Source organism: Oncorhynchus gorbuscha, linkage group LG19 (genome assembly GCF_021184085.1).
Source record: "Oncorhynchus gorbuscha isolate QuinsamMale2020 ecotype Even-year linkage group LG19, OgorEven_v1.0, whole genome shotgun sequence".
NCBI classification, from domain to species: Eukaryota; Metazoa; Chordata; class Actinopteri; order Salmoniformes; family Salmonidae; genus Oncorhynchus; species Oncorhynchus gorbuscha.
This window is the reverse complement of record NC_060191.1, coordinates 26,778,630-26,805,195: the sequence shown is the minus strand read 5'-3', so window position 1 is coordinate 26,805,195 and position 26,566 is coordinate 26,778,630. Positions and strand designations below refer to the sequence as shown.

General features: G+C 43.1%; 2 protein-coding genes across 8 annotated transcripts in view; both read right to left on the bottom strand.

The window, feature by feature from the left end:
• Positions 1–1,392: 1,392 nt before the first annotated feature.
• pex5 (peroxisomal biogenesis factor 5) lies at positions 1,393–18,659 on the bottom strand. Of its 5 annotated transcripts, none has more exons than XM_046314524.1 (17): positions 18,428–18,659; positions 14,932–15,088; positions 14,011–14,049; positions 13,725–13,845; positions 13,303–13,455; positions 13,070–13,154; positions 12,432–12,522; positions 11,879–12,001; positions 11,018–11,131; positions 10,443–10,526; positions 9,226–9,345; positions 8,653–8,796; positions 8,399–8,469; positions 5,554–5,766; positions 5,148–5,313; positions 2,689–2,846; positions 1,393–2,401 (listed from the first exon to the last, which is right to left on the bottom strand). In XM_046314524.1, exons 2-17 carry the CDS (start codon positions 15,043–15,045, stop codon positions 2,218–2,220), a joined length of 1,980 nt encoding a protein of 659 aa, XP_046170480.1. In that variant the 5' UTR covers positions 15,046–15,088; positions 18,428–18,659; the 3' UTR covers positions 1,393–2,217. The 5 variants fall into 5 exon arrangements, with proteins under 5 accessions (XP_046170480.1, XP_046170481.1, XP_046170479.1 ...); XM_046314525.1 differs by having other exon boundaries at positions 18,460–18,659; XM_046314523.1 differs by having other exon boundaries at positions 18,302–18,658.
• Positions 18,660–18,989: 330 nt separating this feature from the next.
• LOC124006267 (calsyntenin-3-like) overlaps positions 18,990–26,566 on the bottom strand; it is a 57,805-nt gene continuing 50,228 nt past the window's right edge. For all 3 annotated transcript variants that reach the window (XM_046316175.1, XM_046316178.1, XM_046316176.1), the window contains exons 14-19: positions 24,618–24,844; positions 22,777–22,938; positions 22,001–22,146; positions 21,614–21,749; positions 21,112–21,296; positions 18,990–20,977 (exon numbers count right to left, since the gene is read on the bottom strand). In XM_046316175.1, the coding sequence (XP_046172131.1) occupies positions 20,828–20,977; positions 21,112–21,296; positions 21,614–21,749; positions 22,001–22,146; positions 22,777–22,938; positions 24,618–24,844 (1,006 nt within the window). In that variant the 3' untranslated portion in view covers positions 18,990–20,827. The remainder of the gene's footprint in view (positions 20,978–21,111; positions 21,297–21,613; positions 21,750–22,000; positions 22,147–22,776; positions 22,939–24,617; positions 24,845–26,566) is intronic.

Sequence of the window (26,566 nt, the reverse complement as noted above, 5' to 3'; positions counted from 1 at the left end):
CCGTTCTATGAGCTTGTGTGGCCTACCACTTCCGGGCTCAGCCGTTGTTGCTCCTAGACATTTCCACTTCACAATAACAGTACTTACAGTTGACCAGGGCAGGTCTAGCAGGGCAGAAATTTGACAAACTGACTTGTTGGAAAGGTGGCATCCAATGACGGTGCCACGTTGAAAGTCACTGAGCTCTTCAGTAAGGCCATTCCACTGCCAATGTTTGTCTATCGCGATTGCATGGCTGTGTGCTCAACTTCATACACCTGTCAGCAACAGGTGTGGCTTAAATAGCCAAATCAACTCATTTGAAAGGGTGTCCACATACTTTGTATAGTGTATTTGAAAGCCGAATACTTTCCCTGTGAATACGTATGTGAATGTACATGCCCCGCCTAAACCCCTTTGTACTTACTACGTGTAGTATGCTACTTACTATTCATAGAAAGAGCTAGATATGTGCAATTTAAAGTAGTCCCCTATAGCAGATACTCTTGGCTGAATAAACAAACTGCATTGAATATTTGCTTTTTCGTACTGTAAAAGACAACCCAATCCTGGGTCTGTTTGGTCTGCTATCCTGCAACTGGCCAAGGAAAATACAAATATGGGAAATAGTACCCTTTTAAACATGAAAAGTAGGCTTAATCAATGAGAGAGCATTTTTGGAGTCAGAGCTTTATTGCTGAATATCATATTAATAATCATTACAGTATGGTTAACTATTTTGAAAACAGTACAATAATTATATTACAGACAATATGGCAAAAAAAGCATTATTTTACAATTAAGCTAATTATTTTACAACAAGGGCATTTGTCTGAAGAAAGAAGGGTTGAGGGTGGGAAGAAGTGCAAAGACACCTCTTTCGGTATACCATCCCCTTTACACTGATGTCATCCTCTGTCCAAAGCAGAGTCATATTCTTTCTTGCACACAGTAGCAACAGAAAATGAAAACAAGCGTTTCTTATTGGACAAATTCAGGTAGGTCCCTCCCAGTTTGCTTCCATTGGGTTACTACTAGCGATTACGACTCTGGTGTGTACAACTCATGTCAGCAGTCTCATTTCTCTTGAGTACTTCACTGATTGATATGTCATTGATTGGACTGAGTACAAGTATAATTCATTCTCTAAAATAACGAGAGAAAAAAAAAGAAAGACACCGGCTCCTCAAGGACGGGAGTTCAGCACCCCTGCTCCAAAGCCAGATATCTAGATTACTGTAATGGTCTCTTAACCTTCAGCAATTGATTCGGAATCAGTAAGCCAGCTTTACAACGTTTGAACTTCATATTTTCAAGGGGGAATAAAAAAGGAAAAACAAAGATCCTCCAAACAAACAAGATCATATATTTTCTTTACATTACAGGAACATTCATCTCAACTTGATCTTTTGCTCTACCACGTCTGTGTTTTATTCCCTCTGGAAAACATAAGATGCAAACTTTTCACTAGTATCCAATGTATACATTCCATGGTTCATAGGGCTGAATGAAACTAAGGGAGTCACGTGACTCCTCAGTTTCAATAGGCATGATGATGCCTCTGATTATGAGGAACACAAGAACATCCCTGCACCAGTTGCTGAGGACAGAGGGTAACTAACCAGACATCTGGGAACTAGCCTGGGTGCCAATCTGTTTCTGCTGTGTGTCAAACATGATAATGAAAAAAGTAGGAACCAACTGGAAACCAGGCTATGTCAGAGTGATCAGGGGAGGAAATGGTATGTATTCAATACACCTGGTATATACGGTGCATTTCCCTTGGTTGCAGAGACACATCAAAATGTCCTTCTCACCTCTCCTCCCTTTTGGCCAACTCTCCCCTTGTCACACATCATCCTACCTCTCTTCCTGAAAGGATTGGATAGGTATCAGGGTTGGTGTCAGTTCCATTTCAATTCAGGAAGTAAACTGACCCCAACCCTGGTAGTTATAAGCAAGATGACAGAAATTCTACAAATGGAGCTACTTCCATGTTGTTTATACTTATCCAATAATTTCAAGTTTATATGAAGTGCCTATAGGGTTAGGGCTAGGGGCTTGTTTGTGGACAGGACCTCTCGCTCTCCAACTCTCCCAGACACCTTTCTCCCCTAAGTGCGCACTCACACACTATCAACTCACCTCCTGCCCCTCTCCCCCCCTTCGGCCCTCCCACACCTTCATTCCCCCTCCCTCTGACAGAAGTAGGAGAGCAGCGTGTCGAGGTCTCGCCGGTCAGCCGCCGCGTATAGAGCTCTCTCCCATCATGCTTAAGGCCATGCGCAGGGTGGACCAGATGTTGTCGGACATCATGGTGGCTGCGGCACCCCCTGGGGCCCGGCTGGCACTGACCGTCTCGCCCTCCCCCGATGCCTGCCGCTGCAGGGACAGGGCTTCCAGGAAGTGCTCCACGGCCTCTCTATAAACCAGGAAGAGAATAGGGGTCAACTTGAAATTGTAATTGTGGTGCATTCAATAGATTTGTATTAAGGCAAAAATAATTATATTGTGAACAAAGTCGATACATTTAATAAAGTCCAAATTTCTACTCCTGGTATGACCTGAATCGACAACTTACCTTTGATGAACATAAGAAAGTGCAGCGTTATGTGGTTTTGATCAAATCTTATTTAAAAAAAATGTATTGTGTGAATTTTGTTCTTGCACCATTTTGTATCTCTGGCCACAAAGGGCTCTCCCTCTCACCTGTGGGCTCCTAGGTTGACACAGCTGATTCCCAGGTTGTACCGACTGCGGATGAAGCCTGGCTGCAGTTCCAGCGCCCTCCTGTAGGCGGCAACAGCCTCCTCTGAGCGGCTTCCATTGGCCAGGGTAGCGCCCAGTTTATTCCACAGCAGGTAGTCCTGAGAGAGAGAGAGGGAAACAGACAGAGGTCATGAGCTCCTGAATTAGTGTTGGATACATTGAGTTTCTCACACAGACTTATACAGAAAACTACCCTCTGCAATACCTAAACACCAAATTTTTTTTTTTTTGATTTTGGACAAACCTACTTACTTATTTGCTGACTCTTACAAACCGGGGATCATGCACTTAATTTTCCTCACATACCATCCCCTTGTATGGCACAGTGCTATACGAGCACATACCATTCTGTTAAGAAAGAGTATGAGCAAAGGGTGGAAACTAAGAATAATGGACAATGAAGACCCTGACACTGACAAAGGTCATGTCAACCTGTACAGATCTGGAACAGTATTGGTGCAGGGCAGCCTCAAAGTTTGCAGCAGGACTTCTACAAGATCAAAGAGAAAGCAGAGCATAAGAAGCTCATCCTTGGACCACATCCCCACCCCATAGACGAGCAGCCCCATGAGGAGTGCCCCCCCCCACCCCCAGCCCTGAGCAAACCCAGGTCCCACAAATGCACTGCTCCTGCGTTGATCTGAGGGAGAAATGCGCCAAGCTGGAGACGAAGCTGGCGCAGCTCTTTGCTGTATCGAGCTGTTCAGAACACTCGAGACAGCAAAGACCCAGACAACAGACCAGCACAACAATACCCGCTGAACAAGACCCATGGAGCTGAAGGAGGAGAGAGACAGCTGTCTGGATGAGGGAGAACAGCCCACCTCAGACTCCCCAGGACAGCCGGTAAAGACAAGAGTGAGAAAGAGAGAGAGTACATCTGTTCATTGCCACAAAAGGTGAGCTGAGTAAAATAGTTCAAGAGGGGGTAGTTAAGTATCTGTGAAAAAGGAAGGACAATCACAGAACAGAAGCAGAGGGGGGTAAATGCTACATGTGACTAGGGAGGGGTAGTTTCAGAGAGAAAAAAAGTAGGAATAGGGAAAGTTAAAAAGGGGAGGTAGACATACCGTTTGAAGAGGAGGAAAGTAATAGACCCTTTTGGAATACCTAAAAATGCATCCCCCCAGTCTCCCTCCTTCCTTCCTTTAAGTATTTGACGGTCTATGATTAAAACAATGAGGTATGGTCCACAGATCTAATTGAATCTGAACAACCCTCTAACTGGAACAGAATATGGAAAAATATGACCTTGGCATCCCATAATCCAAACCATCCATTTTCACATTTTAAAGTTTGTTCACAGACTGTGTTTAACACCAAGAAAACATTTTACGATGAAATTGGCCCCCAACTCTCAACTGTTCACTGTGTCCCCTAAATCAGGTAGGCACATTCCTTCACACGATGTGGGAGGAGTGCCCTGCAGTTAAATGCTTCTGGATTTAAATATTCAATGCTTTGCATCTATTATGTTACTTAACGATGATAGCACCTTGAATATCTCAATCAGTCAGAGAAGATTACTGCTGGCAGGCAGCACTGCTGCGAAACAAATGTTGGCTTAAAGATGGCATCCACCTCACTCTCTCGCATTTAACCAGTGGATAAAGTTACTATTAGAAGTTATAAACAGAATTACCGACCGCGAGAATGAATGGTGCAAATCAAGGAACAATTGAGGCCTGGACAAATATACTTGACTCTCTAAAGAACAATCTCAGCTAAAGCCCCACACATACAAACTAATTAATTAATTAATAAATAAATATATATATATATAATTAATTTGTTTGTATGTGTGGGGCTTTAGCTGAGATTGTTCTTTAGAGAGTAAAGTATATTTGTTCTTTAGAGAGTCAAGTATATTTGTCCAGGCCTCAATTGTTCCTTGACTTGAGCAGCCTCAAACCGTTTGCAGCAGGACTTCTATTTTAACTTTTGTTACTTTCTTTGCTTTCAGGCCCACAGGGAAAGTGTGATACAGAGGAGGGGGTCTCTGGGGGGGGGATTGGCGGGAATGTAAGGGGTGACTCAAGGGATGGTTAAGTGGGAGTGGGACTGATAGGCAACTTCGGTTGCTGGATGGGAAGGGGTTATCTTTGTTTTTGCACCTGTAACCCACCGTCTGAAAAGAAAATCAAAGGTGGATCACAAGATTTTTTTACAATGGGATGGAGCCAATTGCTTTCAGGTAACAATTAACATACAGATCAGAAATTACTTCAAGGAAGCAAGCAAGGAAGGATGCAAGTATTCGAACACGTTTGAATTCATCAACTTTATGCTGTTTGAATAAAAATTGGCAAATCATAATCTAGTGTGTCTATTCTCCAAACACACATGAACCACAGATTGGTAAGAGTTACTGCTGTGAAGTGGATAACCTACTAGTGTACCTGTGGTGTGACAGAGAGGGCTGCTGTGAAACAGTCCACGGCCTTGTCATACTCCCCGCTCAGATTGAAGAGGACTCCCAGGCCACACTGTAGCTGGGGGTCGACGCGGGCGGGGTCAGAGTTCGCCGCACTGAGGAACAGGGACTGCACCTCTGTAAACAAAGAACTGAGAGTGGGGGAGGAAGGACAGAGGCACAGAGATGGGGAAAACAGAGAAGATTTAACAATTGTAATATTTTAAACCAACAGATAGAATCAATGTTCTCGTAACATGAGAAAATACAGGAGAACGTCCTGTATTGCATATTTAGCATTTCATTTTGTGTTATATTCATTAGGAGTTCTAAGTACCATTTTGAATATACATGCACACCAAATTTGTACACAACGAAAAAGGTCCACTCACTCTGGCAGCAGTGAGCCAAATCTCTCCCGCTCTCTGGTCCCGCCGTCCTTCTCTCGCTCCCGTTCACTCTGCTCCAGGACTGGCCGGTACGCGGGGTTGTGCCTCAGCCAGTCGCGAAGGGTCTCACAGGCCTGCCTGTGCAGCGATTCGTTGGTGAAACTGACGGCCAGTGCCATCAGAGCGGTCAGGTTGTCCTTCTTCAACTCTATGCATCTAAACGGCGAGAGAAGAAGAGCGAGCAAGAGACAGAGAAAAAAAAAGAAGAGAGAAAGGTGAGAACCCGAGAAAATGTTGTCAGCCAACACCAAGGCAACAAGTCATCACAGGCATCATGTAACTTCAAGGACTTCCTATTTTGCACCAAAGTTCTTGCTTATCATAGCATCTTTGTATTCAAGCCACACATAAAACAGGTATTCATAAATCAAATGAGTACACACACCTCATGACATACTCTTAATGTCACACAGGAAACTACGTCCCAAACGGCACCCTTATTCTCCATGTCAGGCGTGTCAAACATACAAGCCAATTCAATGCAGCTCATGGGTGGTTTAACACCTACTCATTCAAGGGTTCTTCTTTATTTTTTAAAACTATTTTCTATATTGTAGAATAAAAAAGTGAAGACATCAAACTATGAAATAACACAGAGTAAACAAATGTATTAACCAAAAAAGTTAAACAAAATCAAAACATATATTATATTTGAGATTCTGCAAAGTAGCCACCCATTGCCTTGATGACAGCTGAGCACGCACACACACACGCGTGCACACACTACTTTTCAAAAGTTTGGGGTCACTTAACAATGTCCTTGTTTTTGAAAGAAAAACACATTTTTTCAAATTGATCAGAAACACAGTGTAGATATTGTTAATGTTGTAAATATTATTGTAGCTGATCTACATAGGTGTACAGAGGCCCATTATCAGCAACCATCACTCCTGTGTCCAAAGGCACGTTGTTAGCTAATCCAAGTTTATAATTTTAAAAGGCTAATTGATCATTAGAAAACCCTTTTGCAATTATGTTAGCAATTATGTTAGTACAGCTGAAAAATGTGTTGCTGATAAAGAAGCAATAAAACTGTCCTTCTTTAGACTAGTTGAGTATCTGGAGGAACAGCATTTGTAGGTTTGATTACAGGCTCAAAATGGCCAGAAACAAGACCTTTCTTCTGAAACTTGTCAGTCTATTGTTGTTCTGAGAAATTAAGGATATTCCATGCAAGAAATTGCCAAGAAACTGAAGATATCGTACAAAGCTGTGTACTACTCCCTTCACAGAACAGCACAAACTTGTTCTAACCAGAAAAGAAAGAGGAGTGGGAGGCCCCGGTGCACAACTGAGCAAGAGGACAAGTATATTAGAGTGTCTAGTTTGAGAAAGACACCTCACAATTCCTCAACTGGCAGCTTTATTAAATAGTAAGTGCAAAACAAGCCTCAACATCGAAGAGGCGACTCCGGGATGCAGGCCTTCTTGGCAGACTTGCAAAGAAAAAGCCATATCTCAGACCGGCCAATAAAAGGAAAAGATTAAGATGGGAAAAAGAACAGACACCAGACAGAGGAACTGCTTTGCAGGACGGGAAAATTGTCTAATTCAAACACTTATCAAGAGAACATCCCTGGTCATCTCTACTGCCTCTGATTTAGCGGACTCACTAAACACATGCTTTGTTTGTAAATGATGTCTGAGTGTTGGAGTGTGCCCCTGGCTATCCGTAATTAAAACAGAAAAAGGTGCCGTGTGGTTTGGTTAATATAAGAACATTGAAATTATTTAGACTTTAACTTTTGATACTTAAGTATATTTAGACTTTTACTCAAGTAGATTTTACTGGGTGACTCACTTTTACTTGAGTCATTTTCTATTAAGGTATCTTTACTCAAGTATGACAATTGGGTACTTTTTCCATCACTGATCATTACACAAGTGCATGTTGTGCTGGGGCCAATAAAAGGCCACTATAAAATGTGCAGTTTTGTCACACAACACCACAGATGTCAAGTTGAGGGAACGTGCAATTGGCATGCAGACTGCAGGAATGTCCACCAGAGCTTTTGCCAGAGAATTTAATGATAATTTCTCTACCATAAGCCACCTCCAACATTGTTTCAGAGAATTTGTCAGTATGTTCAGCCTGCCTGACAACCGTAGACCACGTGTAACCAATCCCAGCCCAGGACCTCCACATCATGCTTCTTCACCTGCGGGATCTCTGATATCAGACACCCGGACAGCTGATGAAGCCAAGGAGTATTTTTGTCTGTAATAAAGCCCTTTTATAGGAAAAAAACTCCTTATTGGCAGGGCCTGGCTCCCAAGTGGGTGGGCCTACGCCCTCCCAGGCCCACCAATGGCTGCACCCCTGCCCAGTCATGTGAAATACATAGATTAGGGCCTAATGAATTTATTTCAAATGACTGATTTCCTTATATGAACTGTAACTCAGTAAAGAAACTGTTTAAATTGTTGCTCAGTATATAATGGACCTACATTTATACAATTTTCTCACCTCTGGCCAGCTTGCTAACAATCACCGAAACAAAAGCTAAAATCAGGTAGCAAAAAAAAAAGTTTAAAAAACAATGAACAGAGGAAATGTTTTTTGCACATTTTGACAGCAAGGAAATAACACATTTTCAGTGTGGCCCTCTGGACCTTGTTGAAGACAGAATGCAGCCCCCAGATGAAAATAAGTTTGACAACCCTGCTCTATATGGTGCACTCCTTTTGTCCAGAGCCCTATGGGTGCCTTATATAGGGAATAGGGTGCCACTTGGGACACACTAGGGACTTCTCTCCAGTCAGTGAGGCTGCTATTCCATCTCTTTACCTGCGGAGGGCACTGATGGCTGCAAACTCTTGTTCGTTCTCTGCCTGACAGGTTCCCAGATATTGCCATGCCTAAAAAAAAAGAAGCGGGGAAAAAAAGAGAGAGTGCTTAGTTCTCTTTACCTCTTCACCCACCTAATGCTAGCAGAGTAGGAAAGAACCCCCTTAGTCGCCAGCGCTTGTTAGCCAGAAATAATTTCACCTTGAGATAATATTATATTGGAGTTATTAATTAGAAATTAATGAGTGTCTCACCAGCTGGTTGTCTGGTTCTCTCTGTACGGCACTCTCAAACAGGCGCACGGCCCCAGGGATGTCCCCTGCCTCCATCCTCCTCACCCCCTCAGCAAGGGGGTCCTGGTGGGACATGTACGGGTTGTCCTCCTCAAACTGGTACCCCTGGAGGGTGTGCGAGAGCGAGGGAGGGAAAGAAAGAGAGCGAGTTTAAGTCATGAACAGCAATTTAGCAGACAAGACAAGGCAGATTTTTTTTTTAGCCTGGACAGGTAGAAATGCTGAACTTATTAATTGTGATCTGAAAGGCAAAACTTATCCTCAACTAAAAACTAACCCTTATTTTAACCAGGTAAGTTGACTGAGAACACTTTCTCGATTACAGCAACAACCTGGGGAAGAGTTAGAGGGGAGAGGAGGTGGGATGCATGAGCCAGTTGGAAGCTGCGGATGATTAGGCGGCCATGGACACCGGGGTTAACACCCCTACTCTTACGATAAGTGCCATATTTTTTTTTTGACCAGAGTAAAGAGTGCCTCCTACTGGCCCTCCAACACCTCTTCCACAGGTGGATAGGAAGCTATGTCAAGTACCTTGTCGTAGGAGTTACTGAGCATCTGGTCAAAATCGGAGAGCCAGGGGTGACTTTCTGCATCTCTCTTGGCCATCTCCTCCCACTCCTGCTGCAGCTTCTCCCAGAAGTCCAAGTCACTCTGATACAGAGGAACAGTTACAGTGTCAAAGTCAGAGGACAAATGGAGGTGCTGGGCATCTCCATCATATCAGTTGCTGTGGGAAACCCCTTAACATTAACATTGGTCCAAATCACTATTTTTATGGGATGCCCAAGGGTCAATGTGAACTTTGATAAAGGTTCTATATACAGTGTACTTTAAGCCAATGTAATTACCTGATGTGTGAAGTGAAAATGTGCAATGGCATTATTACTGCAATATAGTATATGTAAAGAGATTAATACATACTGAACATAAATATAAACGAAACAGGTAGTGTTGGTCCCATGTTTCATGAGCTGAAATAAAAGATCCCAGAACCTTTCCATACGCACAAAGCTTATTTCTTTCAAATGTTGTGCAAAAATGTGTTTACATCTCTGTTAGTGAGTACGTCTCCCTCCTTTGCCAAGATAATCCATCCCCCTGAGAGGTGTGGCTTATCAAGAAGCTGATTAAACAGCACGATCATTACACAGGTGCACCTTGTGCTGGGGACAATAAAAGGCCACTCTAAAATGTGCAGTTGTCACACAACACGACAGATGTCTCAAGTTGAGGGAGCGTGCAATTGGCATGCTGACTGCAGGAATGTCCACCAGAGCTGTTGCCAGATAATTGAATGTTCATTTCTCTACCATAAGCCTTCTCCAACACCCCTTTAGAGAATTTGGCAGTGCGCCCAACCGGCCTCACAACCGCAGACCACGTGTAACCACGCCAGCCTAGGACCTCCACATCCGACTTCTTCCCCTGCGGGATCGTCTGAGGGAGTGATGAGGACTATTTCTGTTTGTAATAGAAGCCCTTTTGTTGGGAAAAACTCGTTCCGATTGGCTGCGCCTGGCTCCCCAGCGGGTGGGTCTGGCTCCCTAAGTGAGTGGGCCTATGCCCTCCCAGGCCTACCCATGGCTGCACCCTTGCACAGCCATGTGAAGATTAGGGCATAATGAATTGATTTGGGCATAGGCTGGAATTATTCTTGATAAATACAATTTGGAAGATGTTTAAAAAGATGTTTATGATAATTATTATTATGTTATCTTTCCTATTGTATTGTTCTGCATCTCTCTTACCTCCACAGCAGCTTTAGCTTGCTGGAAATCTGGACCTGCAGTGGCAAACTCATCTACCCATGATTCTGCTGACTCCACTGAGACCTGAACAGGAAGGAAGAGGTAGCAATGGCAGATGTGGACACCAAGTTGTCCATAACTCGATAACAACACTTAAAGTGGGACTTTGAGGTTGTGACAGTAAAGGAGAAGCAGAAAAAGATGGGGAAGAAGGATGAGTGGAAGACAAGGTAAAGGAATGGGAAGAAGTAAAACATCAGAGAACCACACCCATTCCCTTTCTCCCCTACAATTTACATACCTTCAGTGCAGGTCATTTTTACTACTTCTCTAAAAGTAGTCGCTATAATCTAAATGCAAGTTTAATCAGCAAAAACCATGCATCTTCCTTGGGTTTACAAAGTGCTAAGAAACTACGGGACAAACTACAGTGGGCACAACCTTCTGCCACTAAAAACAGCCATCCAACTGCCGCAAAAAAAGGCAGATGAAAAATATAAATCAGCACAACTTTCTTGACAGAAAGCCGGTTGCGGAGCCACTGGGCAGTGTTGCCATTGCGTCAGGGGTCCTACCTGCTTGACGACAGAAGCCCATTGATGTGCCTGTTTAGCCTTAGCTTTGGCAATCTTCTTATCCCACTCTTGGGTTGTCGAGGGTAAAGTCCCTCCCCCAGTCTCCTCCAGGAACTATGGCAACCAGGGAGCGGAGAACGGGGGGAGGCGTGATTGTTTTGTCGCAGGTGTGAAGCATTGGGTTTTTGTTTTGGGAGAGGTGAGGACGGAGTTTTAATTTGGTACAAATGAAGAATGGGGATTGTTAATCGAAGGAGGGGAAGCCAAGAGTTCACGGCAGGGTCGAAGGGGGAAAAAAAATAGATGTCACAGTTAAAAAGAGCAACCATGAGAACTCCTATGACTACATACACCAGGGCTGGGATCTAATTCAGGAAATGACTTGGAATTCAACTCATAATGAAAACAATACAAAAATGCCTATTATATTATTTTTCAATCCCCTACCGGAATTGAAAAATAATTTCCCACAACCCTGTTAAAAACATACGACTTCACCTGATAAGGGGAACTGGAAGTCTGATTCAAGACGGGAACAGCTATGATGATTTTCATTGGCAGAAGTTGGCTGATAGAAATCACATGTATTGAAAGGACAATGCTCTCTTTTCCACAATAAATTATTTCTACACATACCATTTCCAAATTATACATTGTACAGCCTCGTGCAAGGCTCACATACAGAAAAGTTCATGGCCATCACTTGGTTATGTAGTTAGTAACAATTGCAGGGGTCTGCACCAAATACTGGGATGTGGGGGGTCATGAGGCACAAAATGAGGACGCTTGAGCCAAGATGGCTCCCTGTAGGTTGACAGTTGCACCCTTCCCCTTGTGTCTTCAATGGAAGTTGGGTCCTACCTGGTTGAGGTTGGAGGCCCAGTTCTGAGCCTCCTTGGCCTGAGCTCTATCTGTGTGCTGTTTGCCTGCTCTGTCCTCCACTGTGACACTGCCCTCGCCAATCTGCCTAATGAACCGCAGGAACTACAGTGCAACACAACAACAACATAACAATGACACAATATCCATTATGGCTTATGGACCTAGATTGGTCATGAAATCAGTTTGTGCTTTAACCAAATCACAAATAATGACAGAGGACTTGGATACCACACAAACAGTTCTGAAGACCAGGTTGTAAAGAGTCACTATGCTACTACGGTCCATCACAGCAAAATGCTTTCCCATGAAACATTTTGATGTCTAATTGACTACAAAGAAGCGTCTCTCACTGAACAATTCAAAAGAAACGGCTACAACTACAATTATCCTGTTATTGCAAAGCTACATTACTTCTATGGGCAAAGAATGGGGAAAGGGTATGGGGATAGATATGTAGAAAAAAGTATGAAACACACACGACACAGAAATAACACACACACACACACACACACACACACACACACACACACACCTCAGTGTTCTGTAACTTGGGGTCATTGACCTTTGCGACCAGCTCATTGGCTGTTTGCTTCAGTTCGTCTCCTGGTAGGTACTCTTTCGTCCTATTGGATGTACAAACATTAACATCAAAGGGTTAATTTAAACAGCTAACTGAGTATCAAACAGTGCTTATTTTAAAGAACAAGTGGGTTAGAGAGACCATGTACATTTTACATAATCACACTGTATCCTTGTAAATATATTGGAATTGAAATGCATTGTCTCTTTTCACAATACATATCCAATTAGGATGGAATCAAAAGACTTGAATACCTAATTAAATGACTGCTACTTACGGAGTCAACGCATTACATACACACACTAAAAGCCTGTGTGCGGGATTTACTGGCTTTAATTGTCTTTCTTGACTTAAGAGTTGTGCAATGACTTCAATTCACTAGCACAGTGCTATGTTACGGCCAAAGCCCTTATAAAGTGAATGCAACAGAGTTCTGAGAGGATGACGTCAAGGATTTTAAGACACACTTAGCGACTCAACATCACAATGGCACCATCTTCTCTGGAACATTCTTAAAGTTTCTCCGAATGTCGCTGTATCTATCTACGTGCCCCTTGCTCTCCTCTTTTTCTCCATCTCTCCATTATTACCAGTCTTGCTCCCTCTCTCCCAGGTCTCCGAGCCATAGCTTCTCCTCTGACTGCTCCAGATACTCCTCTGCCCAACGCCCGGGATCTGAGAAAGAGAGAAGAGAAAGAGGGGAGAAAGGGAAAGAGAGTAAGACACAGATTATTTCTCTACATGTTAGAAGTTGTGGCCACAAAGTACATTCAAACAAATGGTTGGTAATTGTGCCTACCATTGACATTCCAAAACAATGTACCTGTGCCATCGGTGATAAACTCTCTGGTCCAATCAGCGTCGGCCGGGTCTCCAAGTCCCGCCTGCCCCGATGAGGCGGCGGCAGCGGCATCTGCTCCCGACAGAAACTCAGACGTCCAATCACCAGACAGGGCCAACGCAGCCACACCCGGAGCTACGGACAGGACAGGAGGGAACGGGTGTTGTTTTCTTCACACGTTGGTAAAATAAAGTGTGTTTTTCAGTGTAAGTACTTGGATGGAAGGGACAGGAAAACATAATAAAAAGGTGTCTTGAAGTGTCAACATATGTTCCAAAACCTGTGGGGTAACAATATGGAAGTGCTGCCAGGCAGCTGGACAGGCACACCGCAAATCTTTAATAGTGTTGCTTCTGCTGCGTTGGAGAGTATAATAGGGTATACTATTACTGCTGTGTGTGTACCTCTCTGTGGAGCCTGTCTGTAGCTCTGCTGATCAATCTGCTGCATTTCCTCCAGTAACTGGCCCATGTCGAAGCTGTGAGGGGGCCGTGGAGGCGCCTGCTGCATGAACTCATTCACCAACTGGGACACACACACACGCAGAAGAGGTCATCAAACGCTAGCCTATTCAATAACAATTAACAAACCTCATGAATGAAACGTGCTTTCATATTCCTTTTTTCGGAATATGAAGACAGAGCACAACAGTTCGAATCAAGAGGACTGGGAAGGTAATATGAGACTGACCTCTTCTTCTGTTGCTATTTCAATGGGTGTAGGGGGAATCTAGGAGAAGAAGAGGGATGAAAGTGATACTGTGAGATATATTTGTGAAAGCTATAGTACAACTAAGTTGCAGTATCTTGTCTAAGTTGTCACGGTCATGGTTGCTCCACTACTACAGCTGAAACGGCTTGACCAAGTCAAAAGATCTGACCCAGATTACAGGCGCAACATTTTTATCTTCCTATAGCGAATCGCCGGGACCACATTTTACATTCAGAAACCATGTCGGGTGCCATTCTAAAACTACTCGCATGTCGTTAACCATTTGTTTACACTTTGTTACCTCGTTGGCTAGCTAGCTAATAAACTGTTAACTTTACCAGTATAGCCAAACATTTGGGGGCACAGAAAGAAAGGAAAATGCATAGGTTCTTCAGGAGATCAAAGATCATAGAAATCACAAACCTGATATTTTTATAGAGACAGTGTACAATTTTAAATGTAATGCATCTCAATAGGAAAATAGTGCTTTTACACAATGTAGAAACCTAATATTCCACAAATGACTTAGTAATTTCATTTGAACTTTTATAATAAATGTCTTTACAGTGTTACATATTAATTTATAGGGCATAACATGTGCTTAAAGTAGATAGAATTCATATAGGCTGGATCTCAATCATTTAAAAAGAAATCTCAGTTCTGATGCTCAAATTTCATGTCGTGCTCATAACTTAAAAATAAATAAATAAATTGGAGCACCAGTGTTACCAATGAAAATGATACATTTAGAGCCCTGGATGGGCCCCACCATTGACCAGGAAAAATAACTCTCAATGCAACATGGTCAATAACAAACAAATAATATACAAAACATAAAAAATGGATTACGGTACATATTCCATACATTCTTTATTCTAATTTCTATAGGTGACTACTCACAGTGGGCGTTGACCTGTGCCTCCAAGCTCCTCCCTCCTGGGTCATATGACCCGTCAGCTTCATGAGAGGATTGGCTCCCCCACACTCCCCCTCCACCAGCTCCCGCATCGCCATGGCAACAGCGGGCAGCGGCGTATCCAATCAGATCACCTTATAACTGAAGAGAGGAAAAAGTTACAAAACATCGACTTATCCCTTAAATGATGGATGGAATTATTTGAACATTCCAAACATTTTACATCTAATTTACTCAGTTTGATAATATCACATTCAGGATCCTGCGTGGATGCCAGACTCTTTCTGCATTTGTTGAGGTGCCTAACAAGACAAAACATGTGAGCTATTAAGCAGAGATAGACCGGCACTAACACTATTCATGGTCCCATGCAAGACAGCTAGGGAGTAAGTCTGCTCTGCACCTATCAAGACCAGCAATGGACTTGTGTCAGTCATTTGACATAACTAGCCTGTATGGTATTCCACTATATGAATCAAATCCGGTCTAATCGATCGGCATATAGAATTTTGCCCAACTAGCATCGTTGTGCTTGTATTGTCAAACCTATTTAATACACCTATGGTGGACAATGTAGACACTCTCAAGTCCATTGATAAGGTAGTAGAATGCTCTTGATCTATACTGAACAAAAATATAATTGCAACAATTGCATTGATTTACAGTTAATATAAGGAAATCGGTCAATTTAAATAAATAAATTAAGCCCTAATCTATGGATTTCACATGACAGGGAATATAGATATACACCTGTTGGTCTCAGATACGATGGCGTGATCCTGGACAACACCCTGTCGTTCTCAACTAACATCAAGGCGGTGGCCCGTTCCTGTAGGTTCATGCTCTACAACATCCGCAGAGTCCGACCCTGCCTCACACAGGAAGCGGCGCAGGTCCTAATCCAGGCACTTGTCATCTCCCGTCTGGATTACTGCAACTCGCTGTTGGCTGGGCTCCCTGCCTGTGCCATTAAACCCCTACAACTCATCCAGAACGCCGCAGCCCGTCTGGTGTTCAACCTTCCCAAGTTCTCTCACGTCACCCCGCTCCTCCGCTCTCTCCACTGGCTTCCAGTTGAAGCTCGCATCCGCTACAAGACCATGGTGCTTGCCTACGGAGCTGTGAGGGGAACGGCACCTAAGTACCTCCAGGCTCTGATCAGGCCCTACACCCAAACAAGGGCACTGCGTTCATCCACCTCTGGCCTGCTCGCCTCCCTACCACTGAGGAAGTACAGCTCCCACTCAGCCTAGTCAAAACTGTTCGCTGCTCTGGCCCCCCAATGGTGGAACAAACTCCCTCATGGCGCCAGGACAGCGGAGTCAATCACCACCTCCCGGAGACACCTGAAACCCCACCTCTTTAAGGAATACCTAGGATAGGATAAGTAATCCCTCTCACCCCCCCCCTCCCTTTAAGATTTAGATGCACTATTGTAAAGTGACTGTTCCACTGGATGTCATAAGGTGAATGCACCCATTTGTAAGTCGCTCTGGATAAGAGCGTCTGCTAAATGACTTAAATGTAATGTAAATGATAAACCATTTGAATACAAAGAGGGCGTACCGGTATCAAGAAAAACATAAGAAAAATGTGAATGTCCGCTCACTGTTGGGCAGTCCTTTACTTTCCTACTACAGCTAGGCTATCCTTTTCTCCAGCTCCTGTGTGGTGTTTGGACATGCGTCATCACTCTTTTCAACCTTTCACATCAATCAAAGCAACAGGAGAGAGCTGTTTGAGATATATGGAGGTCTATTTGAGAATGAAAGGGCTAGCCAGGCCAAATTGAAATCTCATCCCGGGTGCCCAATGACTCATGGTCCTCTCCTAATCTAACATGCTCTATCTGTTGGATTTTAACACACACACACACACGACTGAGGCCCTCCAAGGATACCAAAAAAGAAGCAAGAAGTCAAAGAATGGCTCCACAACAGGACTGAGTGAAAATAGCCTTGAGCTTCACTTTCACTCTTCCAACTGGCTTTTCAGTCTAACTCACTCTTTAAATACACACCTGGCCCTTTAAGTGACAGAAAACATTCAAGGGTGACAACCAACAGTCAATGCAACTCCCTCTACTGCAAAGCTGTAGTAATATTCCCCGATCCACAGTCCTCTCCCCCACAACAGTGTGTAACTGCAATCAAATGTCGGAGAGAGAGAGACGAACCTGCTGTTCACATAGCAGACCTACTATCTAGGCCAACAACAGATGTACATAGATAGTGGCCTACTCAACTTCACTAAACCTCTCAGACAAACACAATTATGACCATTTCTATAATGCAGTCAGTCCTGGAGCTGAGAAGTTAAGCCCTTTCCCATTCCACCATTTTACTACAATTCAAGAATGAACAGAACCAGACACACACAACTGCAGGTAACCTTGCCACAAAAAAATAAGGGGAGACAAGGCTGTACCCTGTCCACAGGTGGTCTAGTAGCTACACTAGGGTTTAGATTTAAGGATTTCTTTCCACTGACCCAAACAGATGCTGTACGATTAGGGCCTTGGTAAGAGGATTATAGACAGATATTAATAAACACTGTCACACACACACAAAAATACTGTGGATAGAAGAGACCATCTTAATGAATATGTATGGTCCCAAAATGAGTGAGTGTGCAGGGGTTTAATTCAGTTAGTAGGTATTCATTGTTGTGTCAAACATGGCACTGTATGACAGCATGCTGTAGCTATATTGGCTCTACAGCAAAATATAAGTTGGCTTCTCAAGTTGAGACTGTGTGCATGAAAATGTTATGATGAAGGCATGATGCTTTGTCATGTTGAAACATAAGGTTAGCATTTCTATGCTTTTACCCGAAAACCACCAGCTGAGAATTCAAAGAGCACCATAAAGCGAACCATTGCCATCAGATAGCAGTAGGTACTATAGATACTATCTACTATACTAACTAGGTACTATACCGCACACATCCCACTACACCATGGCAATAGTCCATGCACAAAAGTTAAGAGGGAGGCATGTCTTAGCCAATTTTCGATGTATAAGGTCGCATTACATAAATTAATGTCCTCCCAACTAGCACTGTAACGATAAACAGTGACTTTACACAATATATGTACTGTATGCCAGCTAGCTAGCTAGCTAGTTAGTTAGCTAACGTATTTAGCGTTTAGTGGGTGTAGCTAGCTAATTATGGTTAGTTAGAGAGCGTTGAGCTTGCAAAATACATTCAGTAAAACATTGAACGCTATCTAGTTGCGTGGCTAGCTACCGGTTTGCTACAATGCATGTTGATGACCAAATGCTAGCAAGTTAACAGTTAGCTACAAAAATATGACAGACCATTATTCGACTAAGAGCATAATGTTCTACTCACCACAACCTACTGCTGACTGTAGACCTTCCTACTATCCTCTTCTCCTAACTGTCTACTTTGAAAATAATAAATAGCTGGCACATTAAGACACCAGCAAAGCTACTGAGTGTGAAAGTAAATCTTTACCCGTGTTTATTAGCGCGTGTCTCTTTATTTACCTCCTGCTCTTTCCCCCATGACCCACAAAAATCTCCACAGACGCACAGCTAATCCTGCAAGGCGTATTCTCGAACAGCGTCGACGTAGCCGTTGACTGACAGACAATACGGAATGTGCGCAGAACGAGTTTGTGCGTGTGTAAACGCTGCAGATCGATGTTGCCATTTATGCCAAGGAATATTATACAATTCTCATACTGTTCGATTAAGGTGCAATCTCTGGCTACATTGGTGAAACAATTTAACGAAAGGGGCGTAAAATTGACCTTGATTGACAGTGGGCGAAGTACGCAAGGGAAAGCAAGGTTTGGGTATATTATTGTGCAATATATGAATGAATTGCAAAGTCCAACTAATTTGTCCTGCTTTGTGGCTACGTCATTTTCCGTCTCAAACTGGTTATTCCAGATATATGTAGGCTTTTACCAAGGAATTTATGTATTCTCTCAAACCATCCAAAAAGTACTCAGAAGATGGTAGTGACTGTGAAATATTTTCAAATGGATTATTTACTTAAAAAACAGGCAGCATTTAGACCTCATCAGAGTGTTTTATTATGAACTTTTAAATGTTTTCAGACAGTTATCAATAACAATAATCTTCATAATCCATGTTGTCATTGTATCAATAATTAAAGTTAATGTCCCAATAGTAGTAATATAAGTAATTAATGCAATTTGTTTTCCATAATATTACACTGAAAAACAACAGGCTTTATTTACTGACAGGTTTATCACTGCACATTGACACACAGACAGACAGCAATAAACACAGAGGGGGGAAGTGAGGGAGGGATGGAGGGAGGTGGACCAAAGAGATGGTGGGGACTGGCACGAAAACAAAAAGACAAGAGGGAAAGTGGAGCTGGGGAAGAGAGAACGATTTGAGAATATTCTAAGGTGTGAAAGAAGGAAGGAATGAGAGAGAGAGGTGACAGAGTAGCTATTTACCAAAGTTCCCTCCATTTACTGTGATTCAGATATGAACACGATTTTAAATTACAACAATTCAACACACGAATGAATACACTCATCAAGTCAGGAATCATCATCCTTATTACTACTACTACTATTATTATTATTATTATTAGTACTCCGTATTCTGATGGTGTAACCTTAAAAATATACAACAGCTGGTCAAATGATAAAACAGTGTAATTGATAATAAATAATATGTAAATGCAGCTCCCTCTTTAAGAGTACAGACAGAGAGCAAGCGTTGACTGCAATAATAATAATAATAACAATAATTGTATGTACAGAAAATGTAATACAATCAAAACTGCCCAAGCTGAGCTGACATTCTGGATACAGCAGGTGTTGTGGCGTGGGTGTGTCTTTGTCGTGAGATTGTTACGAGAGCGGTAGGTGGTGAGTGTGCAATGGTGTGTGTGTGTGCGTGGGACGGGGGATGGGGGGGGGGGGTCGCTCAGTTGAGTCACTGGGTCTATGCCCTTATCATCAGCCTGTTTGGTTGTCTTGCAAAACCTTACAATGAAAGGGTTCTACCAAGCAATACGATTTACCATTTAAAAGTCTACCCTGACAAAAGGAATATTCTGAAAATGTACGCTTTTGCGTGGACAATTTATTTGATCTAATTTAGCACATCACATACAGTATTGTGAAGCACATCGTACATAGTGTGTAAAAATCAGCTAGAACCCTATAATTGTATGTATTTCTATATTAAGGTTACTATGAATGTGGAACTGAGCTGGAGTCAGATCTGGGAGGGGGGGGGGGGGGCATGTTTTTGGAAGTTGAGGAATGTATAGAGAGAGAAAGAGCCAGAGAGAGAGATTGTGCAGCAAAAAGTCAACTAGATTAAATCTAGAGGTGTGTGGGATAGCGTCAGGATCAGGGTTTGTGTCTATATGTGAAGAGCCTACACAAGGCTTTGTGTGAATCGATTGCTTCAATATTCATTTTGTGTGGTGGGCAAAGGTGTCTGAAGTGTGATATAGAGATAGTAAAACATATACAATCCTAACTTCACATCTAAGTTATGTAGCCTCGGTCCAGCCTGTCTCACACAGACTTCCAGGACAATGTCAATTCCCTGTGAGTTAGGAATTAGTGCACCACATACAATTTTTGTTGGTTGTTTTGGTCAGGCGGTTAGAGTATACTGTATATATTGTGCCGTAGAACATTTACGTGGTGAAAGATTCAATGCCCTGTTATTGGCTATAGACCACTAATGGTGCTGTGGTGTTGCGGAAATACAGTGTGCGTTATTGTACTTTTACATTCCATAGACTAGAGGTGTCAGCAATTTTCGATATTTAAACGCTTTGAGGTGAGTGGCGAGCCGTTTTGTGGTTTCCATGGAAATGAGTGCTTCCAGAGAGAGAGAGACAATTGGCTTAGTAGCGACGGGGGTTGCCGTCTCTGCCCTCTTTCTTGATGATGATTCGCTGGTCGTCGTTGGCGTCATCGGGTGACTCCACCACTTCCTCGTCCTCCTCCCCCTCACCTTCGGTGTCAGCTGAGATGCCCATACGAGACTCATAGGACTGAGAGATAAATAAATTATAAAATAATCATTCAAATAAATCGTCTCTCCTCTTAAACCAAACTCAAAACTTCCACACTGAAATAAATAAATACAAATCTATTCTATTCCACAAAAACACAGTTAGGTCGTTACCTCCATGGGGTTGACGATGATGGTGAGGGCAGAGTCGTCCCATTGGCCGCTATCCTCCTTAGACCCTCCCCCGGTGCCCTCGCCACGGCGGTGGATGGAGCGGATTCGAAACACTCCCAGGATCACCATGACAACCAGGAAGCCCACGCACACCATGATGATGACTGTGGCCGCTCCTGGCACCACTGTCAGAGGAAATTAAGAGTTTTATATGAATCTTTCAGCCACCATCTGTCATTAATGTCAGTGACACTGACATCTTGTGGTGAAAATGAACCTGTGAATTTTGGTATTTTGAATCTCTATTTTGAGAATGGATAGGGGATTTCCCAATAGAAATAAAAGGGGATGGTATACCTTCATCCTTCTGTTTTTATGTGTCTGGATTTAACATGGATCAAAATTGATGTACTCAGGAATATAGACCACAGTTCTCCTGTAAAAGGTAAATCAAGCGAAAAAGGTCAACATTAATACTGAGGTAAATGAAGTGTGTATAAACCTGAGTTGCGGTGGGGGTTAGGCAGGGTGTGTCCACTTAGCTCCCCAGAGTGGTGAGATGGGTGAAGAAACTGCTGCTGAGAGGCCAGGAGGTGAGACGGGTGGTACAGACTGTCCAGGGAGTGCAGGAAGTTCACCTGAGAGCAAGGATGAATGAATATATGGAAGGACAGACAGAGAGAGTGAGTGAAAGAGAGAAAAAAAATAAGAAAAATAAGCCTTGTCACAGAACCTCTTACTAACTGAACTAATGCTGTGCTATCGCTCTACCCAAATGCTAGGTTAAAACCACTTAGCTAGTGCCCTAGTATTGTACACCCCCTTTGAAGCTTATTTGCTAACCCATTTTGGGTTAATTACAGCCTATATGGTCAGTTAGACTAGTTACCTCCAGGGTGAGCTCGTTGCTGGTGTATCTGCCATTCATCTCGGAGCAGGACAGACGGAACCGCCTCTCAAAGCGGGCCGAGCCTTTAGCCAGCCGGTAACGGACGGACCGAAGGACATCCTCATACACGGAGATGGACTCAGCTCCTGACAGAGAGAGAGATGATGAGAGGTAGAGAGTAGGAAGTTTAGGGGCAGTTCAACACTGAGGAAACAGTAAGATGAAAAGATAATGCTACAGTTTGTGAACGTGATACAGAGGTGAGACGCAATATGCAACATAGCCTTATGTGTAATTTCAAAATCCCAACTAATTGCGCCATGCTGAATATCACTGTGGGCAGTAAATGAAGTGCTTCAGCACACAGACTATCCCCCTGGTGAAGTTTTCCAAAACTTTTCTTCGTTTTACTTTGGAAATAAAGACCCACTCCAGCCTCACTAGCATGGAATTTATCAAAAGGTGCATTTCAGTAGCTGGTGCAGGGTTCCTCATCACATGGCACAAGTGGGGGGATGAGCCCCTAATTTTTTGTCCTCTATTGCTCCTATGTAGTTCACGCAAGCAAGTGGGGAGGCTGATGACATCAGAGTGCACCCAATCGACCAACTCCTTGAATTTTGCAACTGTGCCTACATTTTTGTTGTTGTTGCTCAAAACATTTTTTTTTTACCCTTAAGTATTTCTACTTGGAATATCGTTTTTCAATGAAAACAGTTTAAACATAGCTGAAGTGGGTCTTTAAATTAAAACCGAATAGGGGAAATGAGCGGTACCTGTGATGGCGATGTAAGCAGTGGTGTTGATTATCTCCAGACCCCTCTCTCTCAGGGCATCCATGTCCACCAGGAGCTCCTCCCTCTCTGGGTTTAGCTCCTCCCCCAGGGGCTGGACCTCACAGCCGTCCAGAGTGTGGGCCACGGCGTCTGACATCAGAGCTGGGGGTCATGGGGGGAGCGAGATGAATGGAGGAGAGAATGAGGCAAGAGAGGGAGGGCAAAATGTGGAAATAGGGGAAAGGCAGAATGCAAAGCAGAAAAAAAGGAAGGGAGAGAGAGAGAAAGCAGACAGTTAAAAGGAGAAAAAAAACACAAAAAACGGCACTTTAATGACTGATTACCCAATCTTATAAAACTACAGATAAAGACGAGAGAACACGTGGAACGGGGGAGGGGTTAAGGCCGGGTGGATTAAGTGGATAAAACAGGACTATCCCATTTTGGAGAGACAGAATAAAGTACATAATAGATTAGGTAGTGAGCCACAGATAAAGCATTGGCAGAGACTATGTTCTCTGTTGCTACACAGCTTTATCAACCATGTCCTGACCTGAACAGACCCCATGCAGGAAGAGGCTTTTATACATAACCATCATCATCCTCATAACGGATGACACACACAGATGTGTGCTTCCTCTCCAATATACAGCCATTGCACACATACATATGATTCTCACATGCACAAAGCACTTCTAATAATAGTACAGGGTCTGTGTGGTCCTAGTTAGTATTCAGGCACACAATCATTGGGGGAAGTTGATGGGTGGAGGGGGGCTGGGTCAGTGATGAATATATGTATAGATGGATTAGCTCAGGATGTGCGCACTTGAAATGGAGCTGAAGTCCGTGAGTTGTTGTGATTCTGGATGGCCAGATAGCTGGCCAGATAACAATGAAAAGAAACTGCCTTGTGGGGAATTGTAAGTGACCCGTTTCAGCTAATTCTGAGGTGTTTTGACTGATTTCATGTCAATGGCTAAAATTAGCTCGCGAGCTAACCAACAACTGTAACGATGTATTTGAGAGACAACAAGTGCTCATTGGGCAAATGTATTTATGTATTCAATAAACATTGGAGACTGAATATAGTTTACATGTTGTCAACTATTTAAAAAAATAAATTTTTACGAGGCAAGTCAGTTAAGAGTAAATTCTTATATATAATGAAGGCCTAGGAACAGTGGTTTAACAGCCTTGTTCAGGGGCAGAACAACAGATTTTTACCTTGGCAGCTCGGGGATTTGATCTAGCAACCTTTCAGTTACTGGCCGAACACTAACCACTAGGCTACCCGGCGCCCCGCTCTAAGTCAACCCAGTCTGTTTTTCCCCATAGTTGCGCATGCATCGGTTTTGTTGCTAAACAACCAACCCAACTATATGACTGGGAACATACTTTCACAGGGGTAGGAAACATGCACCCCAATTCAAATCAGATTTGGAAGAAAGACAGATATTACCTCACATTATTTGTCAGCAGACATATAATTAAGTGGCACTGCTAGTAAGTGGAAATAGAGGCAAGTGTAAGAAAAATAAGTGATTTGTAAGTTTGAGATCCAGTCTTCAGCCCTGTATGACTTTTGAAAACAGGCTGAGATCAGGTGTAGAATCTAAGTAAAATATGCGCAGTTTGATTGATGATATAATGTGTTCCGAATAGACAATGGTCCATATGTAAATTAGTCGTGCTCCCATAATTATTTTTAGAAGCATCAATCCATGTACAGTAGAAATGATGGCAAAATGCTCTCAAATTTATTAGATTGATGTGATTGGAATGCACTAGTCTCTACCCCCGCATTGTAGTATTCATGGAAGGGCTGTTTACTGGCTCACCTCCTCCTTCCATGCCCTGAGCGGCTGTGTTAACAGCATGAGACAGGGAGCACACGATCCTCAGCTCTGGGAAGAGGGGTACACCACGGGGGCCCTCAAATTCAGGCGCGGGGCGGGCCAGGTGGGGGCCGACCCCAGACAGGGAGATCTGAGGGGCATCTGGCTGAAGGACCACCAGGTAGCCCTCCAACTGCCTGAGCGTAAGACAACTCTCCTCATTGAAACACCTAGAGGGAAGAGAGGAAAGAGAGAGAGAGAAGGAGCAGGGGGGGATAGGGTACCAGTTATTTCTCTATAAGTAAACAGTTTTAGGACTTGACGATTAGCCAAATCAGGTGTGTTAATGTTAGTCTAGGACAAAAGCCTGCACACCCTGTGGATTTCCAGAACCAGGATGGAAAAACCCTGGACTATATGATATTGCATGCATTGTCTGATACTAATTAGTAGCGGATACTAATTGTGCCACTTTTCTGTTTCAAATATTTTTATTAAACACACACAAGAATGGTGTATAGGTATACATAACAGGTATACAATTCTTATCTAAACATTAAAGAGCATACAGGAACAACAAGACCCAGAGTTCTGGGTGCAGAACAAATAATACAAAACACGACATACAAAACAAGGACAAGTAGAAAGAAAGAGGGAAGAGGTGTCCCTCCCCCCCTTCCCAACTGCTCGGGTGGTAGGGCCAGCACACGTTGCCCAAAGGTAGATTAAAATATTACAATTGAGAGTGTGTTAATAAGTACAAATTCACAGTGCCGACTCGTCCAAGTAGGAGAGGAAAGGCTGCCAGATTTGATCAAATGTTGATAATTTATTGTTCAGAATATATCTAATTCTTTCTAAGTGTACGGTGTTTGCCAATTCACTGAGCCATAATTTGGTAGAGGGCGCTTCCCTCCTTTTCCAAAACAACAAGATTAGTTTTTTTGCCGAGATGAGACCATACGAGATTAGTTGTTTTTGGGGGTTGGTTAATCCGTTTAGGGACTCAGATACTCCCAGGATTATCAGAAGTGGGTCTGGATCTATTGAAGTCTCCAAAACTTCAGAGAGGATCCTAAAAATTCCACACCAATAACCATGTAAGCTAGAGCATAGGGCAAAGCAGTGGAGTAGTGTACCCTGCGTAGCCTGACATTTATCACATGTAGGGGATGTGTCAGGAAATATCCTATGCAGTTTAGTTTTGGAATAGTGTAATCTGTGTAATAGCTTGAATTGTATGAGACGATGTCTGGAATTAATGGAGCATGTGTGGATATACTCCAAGCTCTCTTCCCAGTCTGCCACTGAGTCAGTCCCTAGTTCTTCCTCCCATTTTGCCTTGATGGCATCAGTAGAAGGTGTGCTAACAGATTGAAAAGCATCATATAGACGCGATATCAGTTTATCTGAGGTGGGGCATATTTTTATGCATCCGTCAAACATGGAAGGTTTAGCATTCCCAAATGTTGGGAGGTGTTTTCTAACGTAGTCTCTAATTTGTAGGTATCTGAAAAAATTACTTCTGGGAAGATTATAAGTTTTCCTCAGCAGCTCAAAGGAAGCAAAGGTCCCTTCTATGTATAAATCCCCTATGGTACTTATCCCCAACTCTCCCCATCGCACAAAGGTGTTATCAAGGTTAGAAGGGGCAAAGGAGGGATTCCTGGTGACAGGGAGCATGAATGACATTGGTCTGAGCTCAAAGTGGACTTTAATTTGCTTCCAGATTCGGACTGTGCTATGTATTATAGGATTGTTACAATAAAGTGACATCTCCAGATTGACAGGCGACAAAATCACAGCGCCAATAGAGAAGGGGTGACACTCCTCACGCTCCATACTAAGCCAGCTGGATGCCGGGAGTACGTCATCCAACAGAAACGTAACAATGCGGAGGTTAGCGGCCCAGTAATAAAATATAAAATTTGGGAGAGACAATCCTCCTTCCA

What these genes read in the sequence shown, in the direction of transcription:
- pex5 (XM_046314524.1), bottom strand. Translation starts at nt 15,045, where the DNA reads ATGGCGATGCGGGAGCTGGTGGAGGGGGAGTGTGGGGGAGCCAATCCT. An exon ending in CAGACAGGCTCCACAGAGAG is followed by an intron (nt 13,456 to 13,724) that starts GTACACACACAG and finishes TCCTGTCCGTAG; the next exon opens with CTCCGGGTGTGGCTGCGTTG. An exon ending in GGGCCTCCAACCTCAACCAG is followed by an intron (nt 11,132 to 11,878) that starts GTAGGACCCAAC and finishes TGGTTGCCATAG; the next exon opens with TTCCTGGAGGAGACTGGGGG.